Consider the following 23,507-nt stretch of genomic DNA (forward strand, 5'->3'; position numbering starts at 1 on the left):
CTGCATCTTCTGACCTAGGCACAGCAATGCCAGTTCAACTGCAGTCTCTAGCTTGAGCTTGGTGTGAACGTTACATGTGCTGCCAACAACCAGATGGCCTGATGTCTGAGTTGTTGAAAATAGTAGCATGCTACTGGAATAATTATAGCATCTGTAAACCGAGCTAACAGATAGGTACCAAATGATGAATAACAAACAAAGGAAATGAAACTTTTGAAGAAAAAAATGTGCATATAGATATCGGTTCTTAACTATTTCATGCTTTGCAAGAAATTGCTCTTACGGTATATCTATCTATTGTAATAGAATTTTATATGAAAAGCTATTAGTAAAATGGAGTTATGGATATATCAATACTGTAATTGACTGGCCATTATTGTTTGTGTAGAGTAAATCAAAGCCTTATATCCTGAAGTATTTCATGGCAAGAGGAGCTCCATCTCAGGGTAGTATTGGTCTGTATGTTTGAACAAAAGCAAGAGTTTTCTCTTTTACTGTGAGGTTCTGGGTATGCATTATGTGCTTTGTAAACCTCATTGTGCCTGTGTCCTATACAAAATTTAATTATTCTCTGTTACTTTATCTTCTCTTCATTAACCCATTTGTTTGCTTTTTACAAGACTGGATTGTAAGCTTTGCAGGGCAGGAATCTTTATTCAGAGTCTAACTCTGCACAGCACCTAATCTCATGAGACTCTGATCCTTATTTAGGTATTGAGAGAGCCTTGGACAGCCTATGAAGTGATGCACCTAACCTGCTGATTTTTTTTTAATATCTGCACTTAAAATCTTTTTTCTGGGAGATTTGTGGGGGAAACAGATGTTTCAGGTTCTGTTATGCTACTGACCAGATTTACCAAACATCTGTCCTGGTTTGGTAAAGAGAATGAAGGTCCCTTGATTATTTCTTACGCAAGATCCTAGCAAAACAAACAAAGAGAAACAGACCTCTAAAGGACTCTATGATAAATCATCAGGAGCAGAAGAGACATATGTCTTTCTCACTCTGAAACTTCACCTGGTCTGCCCTGTCTTCTCACATGTAATCCAGGTTTTAAGAACTGGAGAGGAACTGGACATTTCTTTTCATTCTTTTCTTTAATTCAAGTCTCTATCTTTAGCTCCTTAAGATTCTTTTATTATTAATATTCTGTTATCCTTCAGCAGTGGGAGAGTTGACAACTCCAAATACGTTCTTAACATTTCTTTTTATTTTTCTCTTTTTTTCCCCAGAGCTTGTGTTATCTTGGGTGTCATATTCCTCCTGTCATCTCTATGTATTGTGATCAAAGCTATCCATGATCTTGCGAAGAAGGTGCTTCCAGAAGTGGTAAGGTGATTTGTGTTCTTTAAAATGTTCTCTTTGTTCCCTGCATTGCCAGTGAGACTGAGAAAGGCCAGCGTCTCCTTTCAGCAAGCCCCACTGAACTCAGCAAAGCTGTAGGAAGTGCGTACCCTGCCTGGCTGCACATACCGGTCCTATTCTTCAAGCAGTATTTTTTCCTTATGTGATGGAGTCTAGTCTTTATAGGTTTTTAAAGGCTTGACCCATCTTTTCTTCTCCATGGTTATCTTTATGGGCCAAATCTTTCTCAGCATAATCACTTAAAGCTTTTATACAGGACTGTAAGAGTTCACTTACAGAGAGGAGGTCTCTCTGGGCTTAATGAAAACAGTAGAATTTTATGAGGAGAATGTTTCCACAGTTTACTACTCCAATGGCTTCAGTATTTTATTTTTAATGTGGAAAAATGTATTTTTGGATTGTATTCTTTTGTTTTCCAGCTCTTGCCTCCAATTCCAGAGCCATGTACGAGTAGCAGGAATGAAACAGGTGAGGGGAGCATGCTGGGTGAAAGAGCTGGCTTTTCAACTGGCTCACCATGGAGCATCACAAAGGGCTTTTCTCCTGCTCTCTGCTTTCTTTTGGTTATGAAAGCCAGCCCCTACTTGGCCTATAGAGCAGCTCTTCCCAGCAGCCTTTCTCTCAGCTCTGCTCTGTCCTGTCCTGCTTGCTTCCTTTCAGTAGTGGGTATTAACTTCCCTGAGCTCTACTCATCCAAACCAGCTACTCACTGGCAGAGCCATTTGGCAATGGTTCCACTCCCAGAAGACTCTTCTTAATGTGCTCAAACAAAATGAGGCTTCAGTTCAGTTACTGTATATACAACCTGACTTGGACCTTTTGTATTCAGCATTCATGAAATTTGGCCTATTTGTAAGTGCGCGCAGACTTTCATATCGGGGCTTCACCCTGCAAAGTACCGTTCTCAACACATCCCTAGAGAGAAACCTAAACTCCTTGCTTTCAACCAGAGCTGGAGGCAGAGCTGGAAAAAAAAGCCAAAATGGAATTTCAACTTGCTACCCACTGTTAACAGTGCAGATGACCTACTGGGTCCTCTGCTCTCATGGAAACTTCTAAGAAGCTGGGCAACTACAGAAACTTATTTTCAGTAGTTTAGTGAAATATGGGCAAAGATGAGTAGTGTAGCAAAAGCCCATGAACTAATGCATTACTGAATTGCAACTGGGTGCATTGTTTGCCTGTAGGTGATTCATGTTCTCCTTGCATTTTACTTTTCCTCTTTTCCAGTCTTCATAATTTACTGACTCCTCAGCTCTGCCAGCAAAACAGCACATGTAGTTGTTCACCAGCCTGGTTCTGTCAAAATGATCTAGGTTAGTTTAAACACTTTTAATAGTCAGTTGTTAAACTCAGCCAAAACATTTTGACAGAACTGGGTTAGGGAGTGAGCATGGATGCCATTGTGCCAGTGAGGCTGAAGGAGATCCTGATAAGGGTGAGGGGAGACCCTACAGTGATGACCAGCTAAAGGACAACCTCTTAACTTGGCTGTACCCAAACAGCACATCTGGCTAGAGTTTGACTCCTATTTAGGGAGAAAATGAAATGTATAGTCTTGACTCTGTGAAGCAGAAGTAAAGAAAGAAGGGAGGCTGCAATAATAATTAAAACACCTGTTTGGTGAATTTATGGTAGTGTAGATCAGATTTATTTGGATGTGTCAGTCTAGTTCATTGTGGGAAAATTCCCTAATCATTCCAGCAGTAGGAACAAAAGTTTAAAAGGTGTGTCATCTGTATCTCACTCTTCCATCATTACAGGTCCTGTCTACAGGTGAGGGTGTTTCTTACATGGGGAGAAATGTCTCCTATTTGCATCATCAAAGTTATTTATGACTTGGAAACTTATTGTACTTCCTCATTTTTAATTTTTGAAATGCGTTTACAGAAGGGAAAAAAATATGAAATCAGAGCTACAGAAAGGTATCCCTGAAGAGAAGATCCCATTACATTTCAAATAAGAATAAGTAACTGTAAGAATAGTTTGTACAGATCCCTTTTGTCACAGACTGCCTTGGATTCAGACTTTGGTGCACCAAAAATGTGTCAAGTAGGTAAAAGTTAGGGTGCATACTGCTTACATTTGACACAGCATCAGGATAAATAGATAATTTTGTTCCTGTGACATTGGGCTGACTGTTCTCGCTCATTTAGGCACTCAAGTACTATCAGCAACTTGAAAGATGTATCTGGCATGGCACGGACTGTGGCTGACTGGTGGCAGGGTGAAAAACACATGCACACATGTAAAGGATTTTCATGCCTTGCACTTCTGCCTGGAAAGTAGGTTAGAACAAGGGATGAAAAAAGATGGTACTTCTGTTCAGTGTCTCTGAAATTACATGGCAAGGATACTCATGTGAAAGTCTTTCAGTACATCTCACTGTGGGAAACTGATTCAGTAAAGGTTGCATGGCAAGTGAAATATCTCTGTGTAACTAAGAATAACACTGAAAAATGGGGAGACTGAGAGAACAGCATTACTACTGCAAGTCATGGCCAGTGAGGCATTATGCCTAAGAGTTGCTACATTAAAAATAGCTGGGAGAAAAGGATGTTTAATAGAAACCTTTTCAGTTGCTCTAGCTCTGCCTGAATCTGATGCTGATTTTCTGTTTGCATAATGCTCCCTTAGCTGCTCTATGCCTCAGCAGAAGTAGTCATTCTTCCCAGTTGTTTGGGCCTTTGCTGATCGAGTATGTTCTCAGCTAATCTGCAGCTGCCCTGGTGATATCATTAGCATTTTAGCAGAGTGGAAATCTGCTCAAATTAAATCAGTAAGGGGGAGAAGTTTCTGCCTCCACTCTTTTATCTAGGGTGCTGTCTTCTAATTCTTGGATGACCGATGAACTAATTGCTAATGATACTAATTTCTGTAATATCTTATGATGTAATTTAGCTATAATGTATGGACATATACAGAAAAATAGTAGAACAGCATTTTCTGCTAATGGCTTTTTGCATAGCAGTGAAGTAACCAGTTCTGGTCACAGTAGTGACCTGAAATATTTTCTGATGGTGATTTCTGTGTTACTGGGATTTCATATTAACGTGCTACCCTGATGCCAGGAAAGTAGCCTCGTGGTGTGAGCAAGAACAGAACATTAAGTCCAAGGAAAGGTGGTGTAACTCCACTGGTGTCCCAAACTGGTATAAAACTAGGGTGAAGAGCTCTGCACTAGATTAAGAGGACATATGCTTCAATGTGAGTTACACATGTGAGTCATAGTCGCATGATTTTTTTTTTTTGTACAATTTACATCTTTATTAGTAGTTCTTGAAGCAAAGGTCATTGAAGATGTGGGTACTTTTCAAAGCTAAAATTTCTTGTGAAATTTTAGATGTGTGACTTCAATTTTAGGGGAGAGAATGTGGCTAAAACCCGACCGGAAAATGTTGCTCTTGGTGTTCAGGTGCTGAACACAAAGCTAGTATTGTCAGTCTCAAAGGCAGAAACGGTTTGGAATGTGTTGCTCTACTGTTTGTGGGGGATTCAAGATTAATGCTATGTTAGTGCAGAGCAACATGACTGCATCGTTCTCAGAACTATAAAGTCTCTTTTTACATCTTAATTTGCGGTAAACTTCAGTGACTTTTTTGGACTTGAAAATTGGGAGCAGTTATAATTTCTCTGAGTTCATTTTAATTTGCATAAGTTTTGGAGAAAACGGTACAATATGGACAAATTTAATTTAAGAAATGAAACAGATCAAGCAATTAAGTATCTGCTTGCTAATTGTAAGATGCTGTGATTAAAATCCTAAAAGCGTAGTCAGTCACTTCTGAATAATTCTGGATCAATGATACACAGTTCATTGTATTTCTTGTTGCATATAAGATATGTTGCTTACATATCTGTCAGTTCTTAATTTGCGTGTAGCAAGACAGACTTTTCCTTGGAAAGAATTTATGAGATCTTTAATGTAAATCTTCTGTTGTCCTTGAAGTGGATCTCAGGAGAGTTGCTTTCATGAAAATAGAATCATAGAATCATAGAATCGTTTAGGTTGGAAAAGACCTTTAAGATCATCCAGTCCAACCATTAACCTACACTACCAAGTCCACACCAAACCCATCAAAGGTAGACTAAAAGGTAGACTGTCCCAGAGTCCATGTCCCAGAGTGCCACGTCTACCCGTTTTTTGAACGCTTCCAGGGATGGTGACTCCACCACCTCTCTGGGCAGCCTGTTCCAATGCTTGACCACCCTTTCCGTAAAGAAATTTTTCCTGATATCCAACCTAAGCCTCCCCTGGCACAGCTCGAGCCCATTTCCTCTCGTCCTATCGCTAACTACATGGGAGAAGAGCCCAACACCCACCTCACTACAACCTCCTTTCAGGTAGCTGTAGAGAGCGATAAGGTCTCCCCTCAGCCTCCTCTTCTCCAGGCTAAACAACCCCAGTTCCCTCAGCCGCTCCTCATAAGCCCTGTGCTCCAGACCCTTCCCCAGTTTCGTTGCCCTTCATTGAACACGCTCCAGCACCTCAATGTCTTTCTTGTAGTGAGGGGCCCAAAACTGGACACAGTATTCCAGGTGCAGCCTCACCAGCGCCGAGTACAGGGGAACAATCACCTCCTTGCTCCTGCTGGCCACACTATTCCTGACACAAGCCAGGATGCTGTTGGCCTTCTTGGCCACCTGGGCACACTGCTGGCTCATGCTCAGCCGGCTGTCAACCAGCACCCCCAGGTCCTTTTCGGCCAGGCAGCTTTCCAGCCACAAATACTATCAGTAAGAAAGGGTGTAATAGTCACATGACTAAGAAATAATTTGAAACACTTTTTCAAATGTTTTGAACACAGATTTCCTTTTATTTACGTGGACGTTTAGAAACAGGAGTCTCTGGTGATGTTGTCATTTCACATGATGATTTCAGCCACAGGTCTGACGATCCTCACCAGGATTCAGAGAACTGCAAGGAGACTGGCAGGTTTACACGTTAATGGCATTTCCAGCTCGACTACCCCATCCTGTAAGGGGCTGCAATGTCCACCGTTTCTTGTTAGACTGCAGAGAGGAGCTACTTAATTTACAGAACAGGCGCTCAGGTTTAGCTCAGTCAGGCGTTTTTCAGTCACCTATTTGAATTCTCTTTTATTCTATGCCGAATGTAATTTTGTTGAAACACTGTGAATGACTGAACTCCTGATCTGCACTGGCATAAAAGAGAGGACAATTAGAGCTCTTGACTTTCTGCACTTCTTAATACTGCTTCTGCTTTTCTTCTCTGCTTTTTGTTTGGTTTACCTCTTTCTCTGTGCTAAGTAAAAATAAATAATAAGTAGTGTATGTCACTACACATGCTTTCAGCACAGGCAATGTTTTTTGTAATTCTTTTGAATGCTTCAAAACCTTGGGAAATACAGAAATGGTGTATTTCTCCTTTTGGTTACCTTGCTTGATATGCCAAGGACTGTAGTTAACTTTGAAATAGCCTATAAGGCAGGATAGGAATGACTAGGTAGATTAATTGGTTTAAAATATGGGTAAGTTTAGTGATAAGTGCTTGTCTGGAGTTTTGACTCCTGGTAGTGTGTGTGTTCTATATGCAACAGCAACCGTGGCCATACTGGGTCGGGCTAGAGGTCCGTCTTTGGTCATCACTGACTTTCTTTGTACCTTTCTGTTTAGTTTTATCTCCATTTTTAGATGAGGAAGCCTGAAGAGCCCACAGGATTCAAGGTATAGGGGTCACCAGGGTTTTATACAGTATGTTCATTTTTTAAAATTACTATTGAGCACTGAATTGATATTTTTACAGAACTTTAACTGTAGATTCCATCTCCTGCAGTTAACGGCAAGTTCAGAAATTGTCACTATTAGGTAAACTTAGGGTTTTCCCTTTGCACAGTACTTTATATTATGATTAAAAAGAAGCCTGTCCTGAAAAGTGACATTCTGTGTCAGGAGAGTTGGCCAGTGAATTAATTATACACTTAATTATATAATTTGGTATTTGTATTAATTATACACTTCTTACTGTCATGGGGAAAAGTTTCTTTTCAAGTAATTGAGATACATATTAATCCTCAGGGTTCAAAATACAATCCCTTGTGCTAGTGTTTTCAGTATTTGCAATGTAGAGCAGTGTTTTCCAACAACTGATCCGTAGAATTGTATTGCTTATTGTGCTTTTAAATGAACTAATTCATGAAGTCATGAGTTACAGGGTTGATGATAATGTAGATGTAGGAGAAATATTGCAACTGAAGCGATCTATTAATTCAAAAAGTCTGGAAACTGCCAATATTGAGTATATGCAGTGAGAAGTGTAATGGATTTTTTTTCTCCCACGTTTTTGAAGCGTGGGACATTACTGTTAGTGAGCACCAGAAAATGTATTATGGGTCTTTGATTTTTAGACAGGAGTAAATGGTGAGAGTAAAGCTTTCATGTCCCTTCCAGAGAGGTTCTGTCTGTCATATAACCTTACCTTGAATTTTGCAGAGATGCTTCATTTTCCTTTGGAGGCAAATTTGTGTGCGGGTGTGTATGTAGATGCAGTTTCTGCGTGCATCAACGCATCCGTGCAAGTCCCTTTCTTTATCAAGCTGTGACCTCCATTCTCATTTGCCTGAAAGTATTTTTAATTAAAGCTTTCTCATTTTATGAATTTACAGATGTGGTAACATTTTCTGCTTGTCTTGGAACATGTTGGTTTTGAAGGAACTTACTGTTTCTCTCTTACTCTTATCTTACAGCTAGAGCGCTTAGATATTTGGGTAAGATTTCCTGTAAAAAGTAGGTGTACATGTGCTGTATAGAGCCCATACAGTGCCCCCAGCCGTCCCCAGAATTTTTAAGTGACACTGTCTTAGATTTTCTATGCACGTGCTGTACAGTGGATTTGCCCAAATACTATGCATATGTTTTCAATGTGGAGTAGCTGTGAACATGCTATTGTACACCTGGAAAACTTGAAAAAATATGGAAAGATCACAAAATCCAAAGAAAACAGATTTTTTTTTTTTTTACAGGCAAGAGAGATGTGCCATTAATGTGTGGGAACTTTACAGCTACATATTGCACTTCTTTCTGTGTTCTATTTTTTATATAGCTGTGAATTTCTTATATAGCTGTGAATCTTTATTCTTTGAGGGTCTGCTTCAGCATGACATGCTGCAGTTATTATTTCAGTTTCATATCGTTGACCCCTAAGGAAATATTTTTCACTGATCAGATCTCTCTCCCCCTCGCCTTTTCTTTGTTCCTAATGCACTTGCTGGAAGTGTTAGAAGAAGTAGGCCAGCTGCTCTTCTTTCTGGGGTGTTTGGAATTAAGATTTCTGATAGTTTTAGCTGTTGTTCAATACACCTGACTTACAAAGCTAATCAGTATTTGACATTTGGAATATAAAACCTTCATTCTGTTTACCATTCCACTTAATTTTAAATGAATATTTCTCAGATCATGTAATTTAAGGGTTTTTTTTCTGCAATGTTGAGTGTTGAACCTAAAATAGAATCACTTCTTGTTGGCTCAGAAATGATTTACTGTGGTTTTTTTCCCCTAGCTATCAGATTCAGAATATTTCCCCTATTGTTATTCGCAGCATTTGTCCTCCAAAATACATTAGCTGTAATAAGATAATTCCCACTAGGAAAAGGAATTATTATTCCTTTATTGATATTTCAGAGACCTATAGGCACAGCCAGTGCTGACCCTGAGGATTTGGTACACACACATTTCATTACAAATAAGGAGGAATAGTGATACTGCATGTTGTTGATGACATCATGCTTGGATTTCTGTGTAAATTTTAGTGATTTTTTTTATGTTTTGTTAATATATTGAGGAAGGAGTTTAAAACTCAAATTAAGCAGAGTTTTCGAGCATTGTTTTGCATTTGCATTTGCTAATGTTAATGCTTGCCATCTCCCTGATAAAAATCCTTTCTCATTTGCCCCTTTACCTTCCACGTCAATTACTATATATTCTTGGATAGTATACATATAATTTAAGTGTAAATGGTGTCTTTTATCTTGACTGTTGCCACAAAGAATTTGCAAACCTTTTCTTGTTTATTAAAGAAGGCTAAAAAAGCCCAACCCAGCCACACTAAGAATGACTGTTTTAATTTCACCTGGGGTTGTAAATCAATATCCATTTACTATTCAGTTACTGCTTGCATTTCCCTAGGTAACAGTATAACACATGTAATGTCAATGCAGTTTGGCATTTGTCCTCATTAGTATGGCAAAGGACACTTTTTTGCAAGAGTAAGCAAGCATCATGCCATATTTCTGACATTTCCTGCAGAACAAAGACGGAAAAATGTAATCAGTTTGTGTACAAAAGACGTGCAGCACATGTGATGTGGGGCCTCCAATGATTTTATAAATCAAATCACTTGAAAGATTAGGTTGCCTGTAATTCTATCACATGCTATTGATTACAGTTGAAATGGGAAGCTAGGGGTGGCACACTGTAGCTTTATGAGTTTTAATTTGTTTACTACTTTAATTGTTTATAATAAATACATCATAAATATATTTAACAATGTCAACAGTTGAATTACAGGTCAATAGCCATACAGCAAATAATACTTGTGATTATATACACACAATAGATGTCCTTCTACATACTTCCCCACGTATTTCTAGTCTCTCACATATATATAATTTATTGCTTACCATTTCATATCAAAATACCGTATGCCTTAATCATACATTAGAATCCTGTTTTATAATTGTTACCTATTATATATGGTTTGGTGGCTTGGTGTTTGGCCTTAAACAATTAATTTAACCCTAAAATACATGTGCTTCTTACAGGTTGGTGAGAATGTTGCAGATGCTCAAACTAGTTAATAAGCCAGGGTTAGGAAAAACATATCAGCTGCACTTCACTCTTTGTTCAAGTGATTGATGGAAAGTCTAGTTTTCAGACTTTACCGCACGGTGATAAGAAGTAAAAGTTGGCAACTGCTAGCTGCTTGGTAGGTTATGTGAAAAGTATTGCTGGTCTCAATCCCCTACTAACTGGAGAAATGGCAGTCTCACTGGAGAGACACTTCCGAGGCTGGACAAATACCATTTTTAATAATGTTTTATAGCTGTTTTATGCTAAAACAATGTAGATGAATTCTGGGAAAATGGGAAGCACGAGTGATCTTAAGAGTTTCAAGCAGACCCTTTGCAGGAGATCTAAGATCACCTGAGATAGTTGTTGGAGTTCACAGCCCCTTGGTTCCTGCCCCAGTGCCCCCACCACAGCATTCGGCACACCCTGTCTTTGCTATCTTTCTTGAAGAAGTGTTCTGCGGTGTGGAATTGCTTTGTCACAGCACTCCAGCACCAAAGGTACCAGTTAAACATTCATAAGATATTCCTCCCCCCGCCCCCCCCCCCATCTTTATATCTCCGTGTGAAGAGACAGTCTCCTACTTGAGTCAGACACTGGGCTGTCGGTTTGTTTTCTGACAGTGAAGTGCAATTAAAACTCTTGTCCCTTTTGAAGTTAGCTTGTGCGAGAGCGCCTCCGGCTTCCCAGAAGCTCCCTCCAGACTGATTACATAAACTATTTATTACTTGGGAGAAAGTGTGATAGAGATTTGGACCTTTTTTTAAGTGTTTGTATTAGAAACATCTCTGTTACTATCTATATAAACAGAATCCTTCAGGGTAAGAGGAGGGAAGCCAGTCCTTTTTGGTTAAGTAACATGCTCTGCAGAGGGGCTTTTAGCGATCCCGCAGCCGGTGTGCCCAGATGATGTGAGAGCTGCTGAGGGACCTGGAGAAGCTGGAGGCAGTGGAAAGCACGTGAAGGTAGGGATGGGGAGCAGGGTGGCAGCAGGCCCTGACAGGAGCTGGGGAAGAGGGTGACCAGCCACCCAGACTGAAGAAGGGTCACTGTTGGGACCTGTGAGACAGATGGGGAGTTGCAGAGATGGGCAAAATTAATATTTAACACCACGAACTCAGCTCGGTTCAGGCTAGCCGTGACATCGCTCCTGCCAACAGCATCTGTAGTGTTCCAGAAACGTGTCCCTGCCTCCTCAGCCAGGATGAGCAAGGCTCAGCAGAGAAGAGGTACGACACCATGAGACACCGGCTTCTCTGGGAAGGGAAAAAATGGCATGAAAAAGGTGTTACCAGCAATTCCCAGCTCCTGCAGGCATGCGGAGGTGGATCAGCCTTTGGCTGGTTCACAGAGGAAGCTAAGGAGAGGGCAGAAGAGTGGAAAGAAACCTGCAGCTGTTGAGGGGTGGGAGGAGCAGCTTGGTTTGGGATCGCACCAGAATGAGCTACCAAGGAGGGCCAGAGAGGAGGATCCTACATTGATTTTAATCATAACATTATACATGTTGTGACCACTGGGGAGGAACACTGAGCATGCCTTCTTCCTCCCATACCGATGAATACCTTTTTACTCAACTCTACACTTCAGGTGAAATGAGAACATTTTTACGTCCCAGAAGCGGAAGTGAAAGGACTGTAATTAAAGGAGAAGGGGGTGGAGGGGAGTTGGTAGAAATAATATATGAAATCAGGGCAAAGTTTTAGGGTCAAAATTAGTGAGATGCATTCTAGGAAAAGATTAGGAGCACTAATCAGCTGAAATTTAGTTCCTAGGCTGGGAATTGAGTTGAAATATCTCCACCTAATAAGCCAAGCACTGAAGCATCCCCTGTGGCTTTTTTTTTTTTTTAGTTTCTGTGATAGATTCAGAAAGAGATCAAAGTCACAACATCATCAACAAATTTTCCTTAAGCCGTAAGATTACTGCTGCTTTTGGTGAAACCCTTAAAAGCGGGGACAGGACTGTTGTCACATTTTTGAAAACCCCTCTTTAGGGTGAGGACAATGTGTTTGGATGAAGTGGAGAAAAGCTGCCTGCTGACTTCTATTATTCCTTTCCTAGGACTGAAAAAAGAGCATCCTAGGAAAGCTTTCTTTTGGTAAACTGTCACAGCATGAAATCTTGCATAAAATAAATCTTAAATAGGGACGTTGCAGCTATTAGAGTGCTGTGTAATGAGATGGCAGTCCAGGATGGGCATCTCGCTTTAGGTACAGTGCTGTTTTATACATGAAGCCATCTAGTAAGATATATGTGTCCTTTAATTAAGGTCTCGTGTACAGCATAGTAGTAATGAGGGAATATGATGAAAAGAAATGGAAAAGGAAAGCGCTTTATTTACCATGCTGAGAAGCCTTTATCATATGGAAATGATCAGAATTTAAATTTTTATCATCTGTCACAATTTGCTGCTGCTTTAATTAAAATAACACCAAGGACGTGTACCGTGAATCTGGCTAGATGTGCTTCGAGCTCCTAATGACTGTCAGATGGGAAGGCAAGGGGTACAGAGAGGGCAGGACGGCGGGAAGATCCGGAGGGAGATGGTGCCAGATGGCCAGGCTTATTTTATTAATTTAGATCTCCATTATGGCTTCTCTTTACTTCATTTCTCTAAAGGATGAGTTAGTTTAATGGGAATCATTTCACAGCCACAGTATGACATGTTTAACTCTTCGGAGCCCATGGCACGGCAGCAAAGGGCGTGTGTCAGTCGTGTGTCCCGTCGGCGCAGCTCCAGCCCCGGTGCTGAGCCCACAGCAGCCCTCCCTCAGGTAATTTGCTGAATCCTGCTGTCCTAAACCAGTTCCAGCTTCTGATCATTGCAGCAGAGGAGCACCAAAGCAGGGTTTTGAGTGGTTTCTCTCCTATTACCGCTTCACCTGCTCAGGCAGGAGCTGTCCAGGCTGCTGGGCTTCGCTGCCTATTTTGGGCTGATCTCTTACACCTGCAAAATCTTCTTGTTAGTAGCAAGGAGCCTCAGTCATCTTCTGTCAGCTCTTGGGTGCCTGGACACCCAGAAAACATAGCAAAGTAGCAAGGAAAGTAAATTTAAAAGATTTTTTTCCTCTTCGGTTTTGTCTTCGTGCATCATTCGCTCATTTTTTGAGGTATCTGCTGCCTCCCCGTGGCTGTTGTGAAAAGCTGCACACAACTGGAGGTACTGATTTTAGATGTTATTTAGATTTAGGGGTTTAGAGATTAAAAAAAGGAATTGCACCTTCTGAAAATCTGTTTGGCACGGTCTGAAGCAAGAAACTACTGAGACGTTTGTATTAAGAACAGGGTTTTTTAATTTCTTCCCTTTCTGTGTCCACTGTGATAACAAAGGAGCTTCGATTTGTCAGGTCTTCTGCACCATCAGTGGTTATTGCATTAGTTTTAGCAACAAAATGAGCTTGCCTTCTGTGATTCAATGAAAAAACCCACCAAACTTATGAAGAATTTCTAGCTGTAGACTACTTTTGATCACAATTGTATAGCCGGAATGAATTGCAAGATGCATTTCCACATACCATGAGTTTAGTGACACATACGGGGGAAAAAACTGAGTTCACCCCAGAAATCTATGGTACATGCTGTGACAAGAAAAAACCCAAGCCAGCCTAGAATAATGTGCCATGCAGAGGATGAAATCTTGCACTGTAACACAGGGAATAAGGCATAACATTTTCAAGATTCTGAATTAATACTTGGACTTTTGAACATCTGTATCAATAATTTTCAGACTTGTTTGTATTGGGATTGGTAGTTTTTTCCAAACTTTGTGAATTTATAATTCTTTGCAGGTCCATCCCCAAGAATTTCATAGGTATAGGAAATCTGCATTTTGTCAGTCCAAGGCTGACAGCAACGTAACTTTTGATAGCAAAGTAATATATGCTGTCACCTCCGCTGGGTCTACAATGTTCAGTTCTGTGCTAATGACAAAGCTTGTGCTTTGCTGAGGAGGAAGATGAAGACAAGAGGTAGTGGTGCCTGGGAGCTATCAGTAAGTTTTTGGGGTGACGATGAAATAAGAGATCTCATGTAGTCATTGAGCACTGGCAAATGAGATGCAAGAGGAGCAGTGCTGGACTGTCGATTACTCCACTGAGCACTCACCCAGCACACGTTGCCTGTGGAAAGCTGGAGCTAGCCACTGGCCTGTGCACGGCTGGGAGCGCATCGAGGTCGTACACCCCTTCACCTTGCTCTTTTCATAGAATCATAGAATGCTTTGGGTTGGAAGGGACCTTGAGGGATCATCGAGCCCAACCCCCCTGCAGTAAGCAGGGATTGAACCTGTGAACTTGGCGTTATTAGCACCATGCTCTAACCAACTGAGCTAACCCTCACTCACCATTTAGTGACTGAGGGGCCTTCATGCTCTTGAGAGCATCAAAAGCAGGTTTGCTTGCCACGCTTACTGCTGCAAATGATTAAAGTAAAAACCAAACTCACTCATCTATGGGAGGCTTGCATTCTGTATGCTAGTCTGGGAATGGCACTCTGCGAACTCGGCAGGTTGGGGTAGAGATGGCTGGGTTGATAGAGCCTATCATTCTGCTTCAGATTATTCTGAAGTCTTACACATATGCTGTATATTAAATATTATGTAAAATAACTAATAATATTCTAGATGAGATTAGATAAAATCTCAAGACCAACCAGAATTTATCAGACCATCAAAGTTAAGTCTTTGGGCATGGTGAATATACATTTTTGAGAAAGATGCACAAAATTTAGAGGCATGAATTTGACAAGGATCTCAAATTTCAAGTGCTTTTTGCAAAACTTATCCAGACTTTTGGAACTTTCTTACCATTTCAGATCTTCTGGAAGCTCCCAACCTTCCTTGTTAGGCTGACAGCAAGCAAATATTCCCAGTCCTTCCTTAGTCCTTCCCTAGCACTCCAAAGTTGCCTGGGTATTTTCCAGTCATTTTGTTAGAATAATTTTACAAATGCTTTTTATCCTACCTTTACCCAGTGCCTGAGTTCTGTATTCTCACTGCCTTTATTTTACTCTCTTTCCCTCAGTGCATTTTGTCTTAGTATTCAATATCGTACCAGGACAAGAGAGAATGAGCTCATGACTAAGAGTGAATGAAGTAGACTTTGAAAATTATATGATGTAAAAAAATTGTATAAAATGTATTGAATGATTTATTTAGGGATGTGAGTACATTATACCAGTAATCTAATTCCCAGTATCTTTCTAAGCAGCTTTTAAAACCATTTTTTGATTTCTTTGGGTTTTGAATTGCTGCTAAAATAATGAAAAGGGATGGAGCTGATGATGAATCATCATGACAATGTTTACTATCAATGGGAACTTTTGCCAGAGTGTTTTAATCAGTAACAGGGTCCCAATGGCACTGGCCCACTTAGACCTGCAGATGAAAAAAAAAAAAAAAAATCTTGCCATTTCCTTTATTTGTACTGATGTTGCAACAGCTTAACCTAAAGCTTCTATTAAGGGTAATAAATTAATCTATTTCAAAGCTTTGTGGTTAGATGGCAGGCAAGCACGCTAAGAGCTCGCTTGGGTTTCTCTACATAGCCCATGGGCTGATGTGCCCCCGGGGGGGAGGAGGCACAGGGACTCCCTTTAGGCACCTTATTGAAATGCCAATGTTTCAGCGGCCAGGAGTGTTTCCTCCCACCCTGACCAAACACAACATAGTCAGCAGAAAGAGGTAGGTGCCTCCAGATGACCTTTTAGAGAATGTATGTTAAACGATTACTTACTCTTATTTGCCCTACATAGACACGCAGCTTTCTGTTGCGGGAGCCTAGGGAGCAGGTGTTATACGTTCAAATTAAGCAGTGTGGATATTTCTGTAGCTGTGAAATGAAAGTCAATGGAAGATTTGGTTTCTAAGAAAGACCCAAACCTGACTTTGCACATCAGTATCAAAACTCTTATGGATGTAGCTTGGACCAGACTTTACCTTAGAAGAAGGAAACGAACCAAAACCTAAGCAAGCGCAGAATCAGAAACAATATTAAAGGTTATTTCTCACACCAAAAATCAACAAAGGTCTGGTAAGCGGGATTCTACTCTCAAGCCTTTATCCTGCATGTGGGGACTTTGTTACTGATTGCATTAGACGCTAGACTAGTAGGCAGTCTGCAGTCAGCCCTGCAGGTGTATAACCTCCTGATTCGGAGGAGTTTGGGTCAATTGAAAATTTGTTGCTTGGAACCGTCATTAATTATGTTTGTAAAAGCAATTACAGACAACAATATAAGCAAAATAAGCACCAGCTGTTGTGAAAATCATAACTCGGGAAATCTTTTTCTCAGGTTGTATACTTCAGTGGCACCAATAATTGCACAATAATTAGTACTACTTGTCATTTAATATATGGGGCATGACCAGAAGACATACTAATGCCTGACCTCTTTTCTTTCAGGATGATTTTCTGTATAGTGTCTCCATTTTAAGTGGAATCCTTTGCACTGCCTTGGCAGTAATCAAATTTATGCTGGGAAAGGTCCTTACAAGCAGAGCGCTGATAACCGATGGTGAGTGTGAAGTTGATCCTGCTGCATTTATAAACTCTTCCAGGGAATGTTGTAGACACAGAGGATACGAGTGACCCCCACACAAGGACAACTGCAAAAGAGCACTGAAATAAGAAGGCCGCTGGGAAATGGAAAAAAACCCCAAAACCCAGAACAGTCTGTGGTACCGCTAGCCTCTTGCATAGATACCTCAGCTGAAATGGGTATGTCTGGTGGAAGTCAAACAGTTAATGTGTGGATAGTAAGCAACAATAGAGAGTTAGAGGTAGAGCATATAATGAATTAGGTGTGTGTTAGTCAGAGGTTAGACTACAGAGCAGGGGCATGACACCAGTTTTTATAGCTTTGGTTAAGTCACGTCTACCCTCACTGCCTATGCCTGGTAAACAATTTCATACTTACAGTTAAAACGAAGCAAGGCTGTTGCAGAAAACGCCGCCCTGCCTTGAGCAGGGATCACAACCATCATTCACACGTACCCCCTGTAGACTTGATTTGCCACCGTAGTGCTTTTCCTGCCACTCAGTAGAGCTGGTGGAGCATCGCATGTGTAAAACAAAGCCTTCGCCCGCCTACGCTCACGTGGCCCTGCCGGAGTTTGGCACAGGGTGAGTCTCGTCCACGATATCCTTGGAAGACCTCACTGCTGTTACTCTGTTGGCTCAGGTGCGTAGCGCCTGACTGTTGCTGTTTTTAAAGGTATGTTTCAAGGCGTGTTTTAAAAGTGGGTCCAGATACGCCTCTTACTGACAAGGCTGAAGCTTGTGAATCTTCAGAAAGCCACAGGTCTACTCTGCAACCAAGTGAGGCCATGGTGATGGGCAGAGGTTTCACAGCACCCTACAAATCTCTACCAGTTTTTATCTGCAAGCACAGGACAGTTTTAAATACTCTGTAAACATACATGGTAGGGTGTTAAGGATTTGTGGATTGTGGTACATAAATTATTTCACTCCGCTGAAGATTTCACTTTAAGGAAATTAAATTTTCAGCTTACTCTAGGGATACATACAATTGCTTTGTTTTAAGTAATTTAAACATACACAATTTTTTTTTTGTGATGTATGATAAAACTTATTATGACTATTTATATTTTATATCACTCCACATATAAATACTTCATGAGTATTTATATTTGAAATACAAAATAAGCAAAAAAGGAATCAAAACAGCAGTGCAGGGGCTTGCGACTAAGCTACTGCCTCCCTGCATATGTGATTCTCTCCCAACAGACCACACTGTTCAGTGATCTTATTCTTTACTATGGACTCTGCTACCCTAGACATTTTGAAACTAAAAGATCTCCAACTTGCAAAAAGGATTCTGGAAAGGGTCCTGGGAACTACAGAGCAGTGAGTCTGACTTCCTTCGCTGTCAGAGTGTAAGTGGGACATGTCGACTGTTTCAGAACTGTGTCTAGGTAGGCAAATGATTGACCCTCCCTTTAAAAAAAAAAGTAGCTTGTTTTTGAAACAGAACAGTTTTTTCAGACAAAATATTAGCTGAAAAATTCTGGAATAACTCTAGCTCTGAATTGGTCTCCTGTATGACACAGAAATCTCTTCCCCCATAATTACATCCTCGGGCTAATTATATTGCTTCTGAGCTGGAGATTGCTCATTCTTTGATTAAAAAAATTAGGGAATAAAGTATACAATTACCTCAGTCTGGTTTTTATCTCTCTCTTTCTCTCCTTCAGAACTACTTCAGAAAATGTTGGAGGCTGATCTTACCATGTGTGGTTAAATATCTTCTTTCACAAGATATATTTACATATATACTTGAATTATTAACAATCAGGAGGAGACAGTGTGATTCAGCAGCTGAGACAGATTTAGCACTCCCTTGCATATCTTTTTTTAGTGTTTTCTGTTTCCTGCTAATTTACCTCCTGCGATCACTGGCTGTAGACCCACAAACTGTTTTGAGTAACAAGAGCATACATTTTTCTTCCTGAAAAATAGGTTTATTTTCAAAACAATTCTCTCTCATACATGTCAACCTCTATTAATGATTTTTTTTTAAAAAAATTTTGTTTTAGAGCAGGGCTTGACAACAGTATCTCCTTAAAGCCTAAATATAGGAATCCTAATAAGGCAAAATGTTATTTGTACAATTTGCTTATAGCAAGAGCTCGTGGCCTTTCGGATAATAAAACCAGCCATTTCCTATCTTGCATTTTGTAACATCTCGGAGGACAAATGCAGAGATGTGACAGTTAGGTGATGTCAGCCAACTTCCCTGTAGGTCTGAGATACCTGTTTCCTTCCCAGGTTTAGCCACCTGTTTTTTCCTGTGCTAGTCTTATGCACAGAACGCGGTACCTGGATTAATACCTGCGGCCATTGCATGATTTCCTGCCACACCAGCAAAGAAAGGTTTGACTGAAGGACAGTCAGGAAGAGAAGACAATTTCCTTTAGATCATTTGGAACCATCAGCCAATAGTGGCAGGAAAATGTATTATTCCTGCCTTTTGCACACCATGCTTGAGGGATTCTGACTTAAGCGGGAGCAGGGGAAGTAACACTTGTTTAAATTTATAGTTAATTAATTTATACTTGATATTCTTTAGATATTCTTTATATATACACGCAAATATATTCAGCGACATGTATTAGCAGTGTAAGTTATATTGCCTGGGAATAAAAAAGGATTCTTCCAGACTAGAGTGTTGACAGAGTAATTTTTTCTATATTGGTTTAACTATACTGGTATAATTAATCCAATAATCAGGCATTTACATGCAATGCCTGTGATAGCAATTGTAGCATGCACTGCCACAGTCCAAAAAAAAAACCCAACCCCTTTTCTTTGTAGGGCTGGAAGCCTGACACCTTTGTATGTCCCGTTCTGCCACAGGCTTGCTAAGTAACACGTGCTTTTCCGTGCCAGGGTTTCCTTTGCATTTAAGGACGCGAATCTTAATCATTATATTAATGGCTTATACAAGTATTTCAACTAGAGGGTTACCACAGAAAGGTCAGTTTTTAGCTACATCTTTCAGAAAGACTTAACATAACAGGACTGGCTGTGAGAGGTCTGGATCAAAGGAGACGTTCAGGAGTAAGTGTCATGGTTGCGGTTGCTGGCAGTCATGGGGAATTGGAAAAAAAACTGGCTAAGTACTATAAGCAGCAGCTGACTGGAGTTGACTCAGCAAGCAATATAGAATATTTAAAGTTTGATTTTTCATTTGTTAACTAGGTTAAATAGTGTATCTATCTACCAAATGAATAATGCTATCTGCAACATTTTTTTTGTAGAACAACAGTGATGTCTTTTGGGTTATTGAGAAAAAGAAAATCAGAAAAAGGGAACTTGGGAAAAAAAAAGAACACAAGGAATGACTGAAAAACAAACAAACAAACAAACCAATAACCAATCAAACGAGAGTTGAAGGAAAATGGCATTAATTATTCCCAAAGCTCTGGAAGAATTTTGAAGGGACAATCTTGGAGACAAAGAGAAGCGGTTTAAAAAAGAAAGAGGAATCTGAAAGGATGTTGATAAAAATTGTGAATAACAGATATGGAGCTCCTGTGATATGTCTAAGGCATAAATAGAAAATATTCCTGGAATTATCCTGTATGTCTTCCCTAATGCATTCAGCAGTGTATGCAGCTCTAAGCTGTAGTGCTAAATACGTGTAAATAAATCTATGGAATGGGGTAAAAAGCTTCATGAGGAGGTATTTGAAAGGTTACTGTGCAAAATCTTTTTCCTTTTCATGAGCTCCTTCTGCACGCTGGACTCCAGTTTACTCCTGTTCAGAGCAAGTGAGGGCCTTCGGGTACCTTACGCAGTGGCCTTTGAAGTTCTAACCGGGAATATTTGCACTTGAAGCAATGGTACCTAGGTTATGAAGACATTCTTTGGAAGATTCTATGATTTTAAGATAACAGCGGTCATACTCAGGGCTGCAGCCACTCCTTTACAGCTCAAAGATAGTTCGTTCATGACGATATGCTACAAGAGAGCTGAGTGCTTGGCTGTCAGAGTCGACATGCAGCAGGTCCAGGATTTTGAAGGAATATTGCTGTTTGCAAAAATTAGCATTAGGAGGTGAAAGCCCTATGAAATAAGCAGCAGCGAGAACTGGGATTTGGAACTGAACAGAGAATGACAAAATCAGGACCGACCAAATCAAGACACACAGGACAGGGCAATTAAATTAATAATTAATTTAATTTAATAATTAAATAAAGTTATTTATGTCAGCCAAGACAAGTGACGGGGTTCTCAAACACCAACTATTCCGTGCTCGCTTCATTGAAATGAAGCGTGGCAAAGGCCGCTGGCTAACCGCATGTGAACGAGTTGCACCGCCTCCTCCTTAATGCAGGGCAGGAGCACGTAGGTGCCACCGGGCAACCTCTCCCGAGGGTCTGTGCTCCTCGCTGGTGGCACTGCTATTATAATGCTTGCTCTCCCCACAGATTCTCTCTTCTTAGGTGAGATGGTTAAAGCAAATTCCTTGAGATTTGGTTCTTCCTTTAATTTTTTTTTCCCCCCCTTCTAGGTTTCAACTCTCTTGTAGGTGGAATAATGGGATTTTCCATCCTTCTTAGTGCAGAAGTTTTCAAACACAATTCATCTGTCTGGTATCTGGATGGCAGTATAGGAGTTTTAATTGGACTTACAATATCTGCCTATGGAATCAAGTGAGTATCTCCCGCTAGCAGGTATTTCGGTGCGTACAGCAGATGGGCTGCCTGTTTAATGTAATAAGCCGTAGCTCTCGAAGGCTTATATAACTCCAGTAAAATCAGTTGGTGGAATTTATTCGCCTAGCTGCCGATACTGAAGCAGAGTGTGCGGAAAGGGATAAAAGATTGTGTGTCTCACATCAGTTGGAAAGAAGGCAGGGCTTAAAAAGAAATTGGAATCATTTTAGAAGACTCGTATACCTGAATCTGGAAATACAAGGTTTGAAATATTTGAAAAACAACCACAAATCTTGGATGAAATCAGCCCCTGGTTGCTTTTATGGCACATTTCTAAGCACTGTTTTTTCCAGAGAAAGTCTAGGTCAAAGGTAAGGTGCCCAAGTTTAAAGAATGATCTTGCAAGTGATTTCCATCCTAGCCCTACCCTATAGCAACTTCTGAACTGAAGGTTAGCCAGTTGTTGCTACTGAATTTTAAGATTCTTTCTTGATTCACGACACCAGAAATAGAATAAAATCAAATGAAGTTCTGCCATGCGCTTCTTTGCTGCCACAATTTCCCTTGGCTGCATGGAATCTAACTAAGGGTTTTGTGTTTTATTCCCCTTTCTGTAAAGAAAGGGGGAGATGTAGCATCTTAGTTAATTGGAATTGTGCCTGTTGAAAAGCAGACCTTGGCCAGGCTGCAGTAAGCCATCATCTGGAAGCTGTGTGGGTTTTTTTGGACTTGGAAAATGAAATTAACCTTTTAATAGGGAATACCATTCTTGAAAAAATCACTATTTTCATTGTAAGACTAACTGTTCTGGAAAACTGTAGAGGCAAATCCATACAAAAATATTTATTTAAACATAGCAAACAGCATCAGGAAACATTCCGTACAGCCGCTGGAATTCATGCTACATACATGCCACCGGTCTGCTCGACAGTGTGCGCAGCCATTGTGTCACCAAGACGCAGTGAAGGCTCACGAAGGACAAAACTAAATTCAGTTTTGGCAACTACCTGATTTTTACTGTTTGTGAAACTACTGCAATTCTCCTCTACTGTCAGATACCTTCTTACAGCAGCCTGCTGTGAAACAGATTGCTACAACTGCCCTTTTCCCACTAATGCCTCCGTGCCTTCTCCAGCCAAAAGTTGCTGCTGCTGTGCATTTAAATCTCTCACTGAGCCCTGCATCCAAGCTTCCTAAAGGAGAGCCCCTCTCCACACTGTTTACACTCCCTTTTGGGCAGAATTAATTGTGGGGCGGAATTAATTCTGAGCAGGAGAAAGCAAGATAAGGCTGTTACTGTATCTGTGTTCTTAATTCATAAAATAAATGACTATTTATAAATAGAGCACCGCAGTTCCAGGGCTTTCCTGAGTCTCTGTATCAACACTCTTGTGCTTTCCTCTGCAGGTTGCTTATCGATATGATACCCCGAGTAAGGCAAACACGCCATTATGAAATGTTTGAGTGAAGATCGCACCCTCTCCTCTGTCAGGACTGTAAAACTACAGCGTCGTACATTTTGGCAAGTGGTGCCACTGGTATTTTACTAAATATGCAGTTTGTTTCCCGTGGTCTGTTTTTGTTGAAGTTTGTTTTAATGGGAAATCTCTCTGTAAAACTGGCATATGTGCACACTGCTTGCAATTCAGCGAAACAGCAGCTTTTTTTTTTTTTTTTTTCCAAGTATGCTATTGATTCCTGTGACAATAGAAAACATGCAGTTTGCAGTTCTGACCCAGCTGCCATGTTATATATTCCGGAGTGAAAGTGTTCTTAATGGTGTGATAAGCCTGTGGGTAAAGAAGTGCCAGTTTCAGATCTTGTTTTCGTTTCCCCTGGCCTGTATTTTCCCAAACACGTGCTGTAACAGAAGTACAATCCTTGCTAACCTCTTTGGCTAACAGAGTAGCCTACGTAGAGTCTGGACACCAAGAGCTGTGTTGCTTAAAACACTTAAGTAGCTACTGCCTCCCCCCACTTCAAATAGACACCCAGAAGGAGCAGGTACAGACCTTTCTGTGATCAGAGAGATACTTCATTTTAATCCTAAATTAACTGAAACTATACCTCTTCGATTTAAATTCTATTTTTTTCTTAACAAGACACTGTTCATAGCTTTGCATGGACCAAACAAGCACGCACAGTATTACTGTAC

General features: G+C 40.5%; 1 protein-coding gene across 1 annotated transcript in view; it reads left to right on the top strand.

The window, feature by feature from the left end:
- The window catches only part of TMEM163 (transmembrane protein 163), a 102,708-nt gene extending 79,888 nt beyond the window's left edge, over window positions 1–22,820 (top strand). Inside the window, exons 5-8 of the mRNA XM_075711455.1 lie at window positions 1,234–1,330; window positions 16,575–16,686; window positions 21,208–21,349; window positions 22,760–22,820. Of these exons, the coding sequence (XP_075567570.1) occupies window positions 1,234–1,330; window positions 16,575–16,686; window positions 21,208–21,349; window positions 22,760–22,820 (412 nt within the window). The remainder of the gene's footprint in view (window positions 1–1,233; window positions 1,331–16,574; window positions 16,687–21,207; window positions 21,350–22,759) is intronic.
- Window positions 22,821–23,507: the final 687 nt, after the last annotated feature.

This window comes from Pelecanus crispus, chromosome 5 (genome assembly GCF_030463565.1).
Source record: "Pelecanus crispus isolate bPelCri1 chromosome 5, bPelCri1.pri, whole genome shotgun sequence".
Lineage (NCBI taxonomy): Eukaryota > Metazoa > Chordata > Aves > Pelecaniformes > Pelecanidae > Pelecanus > Pelecanus crispus.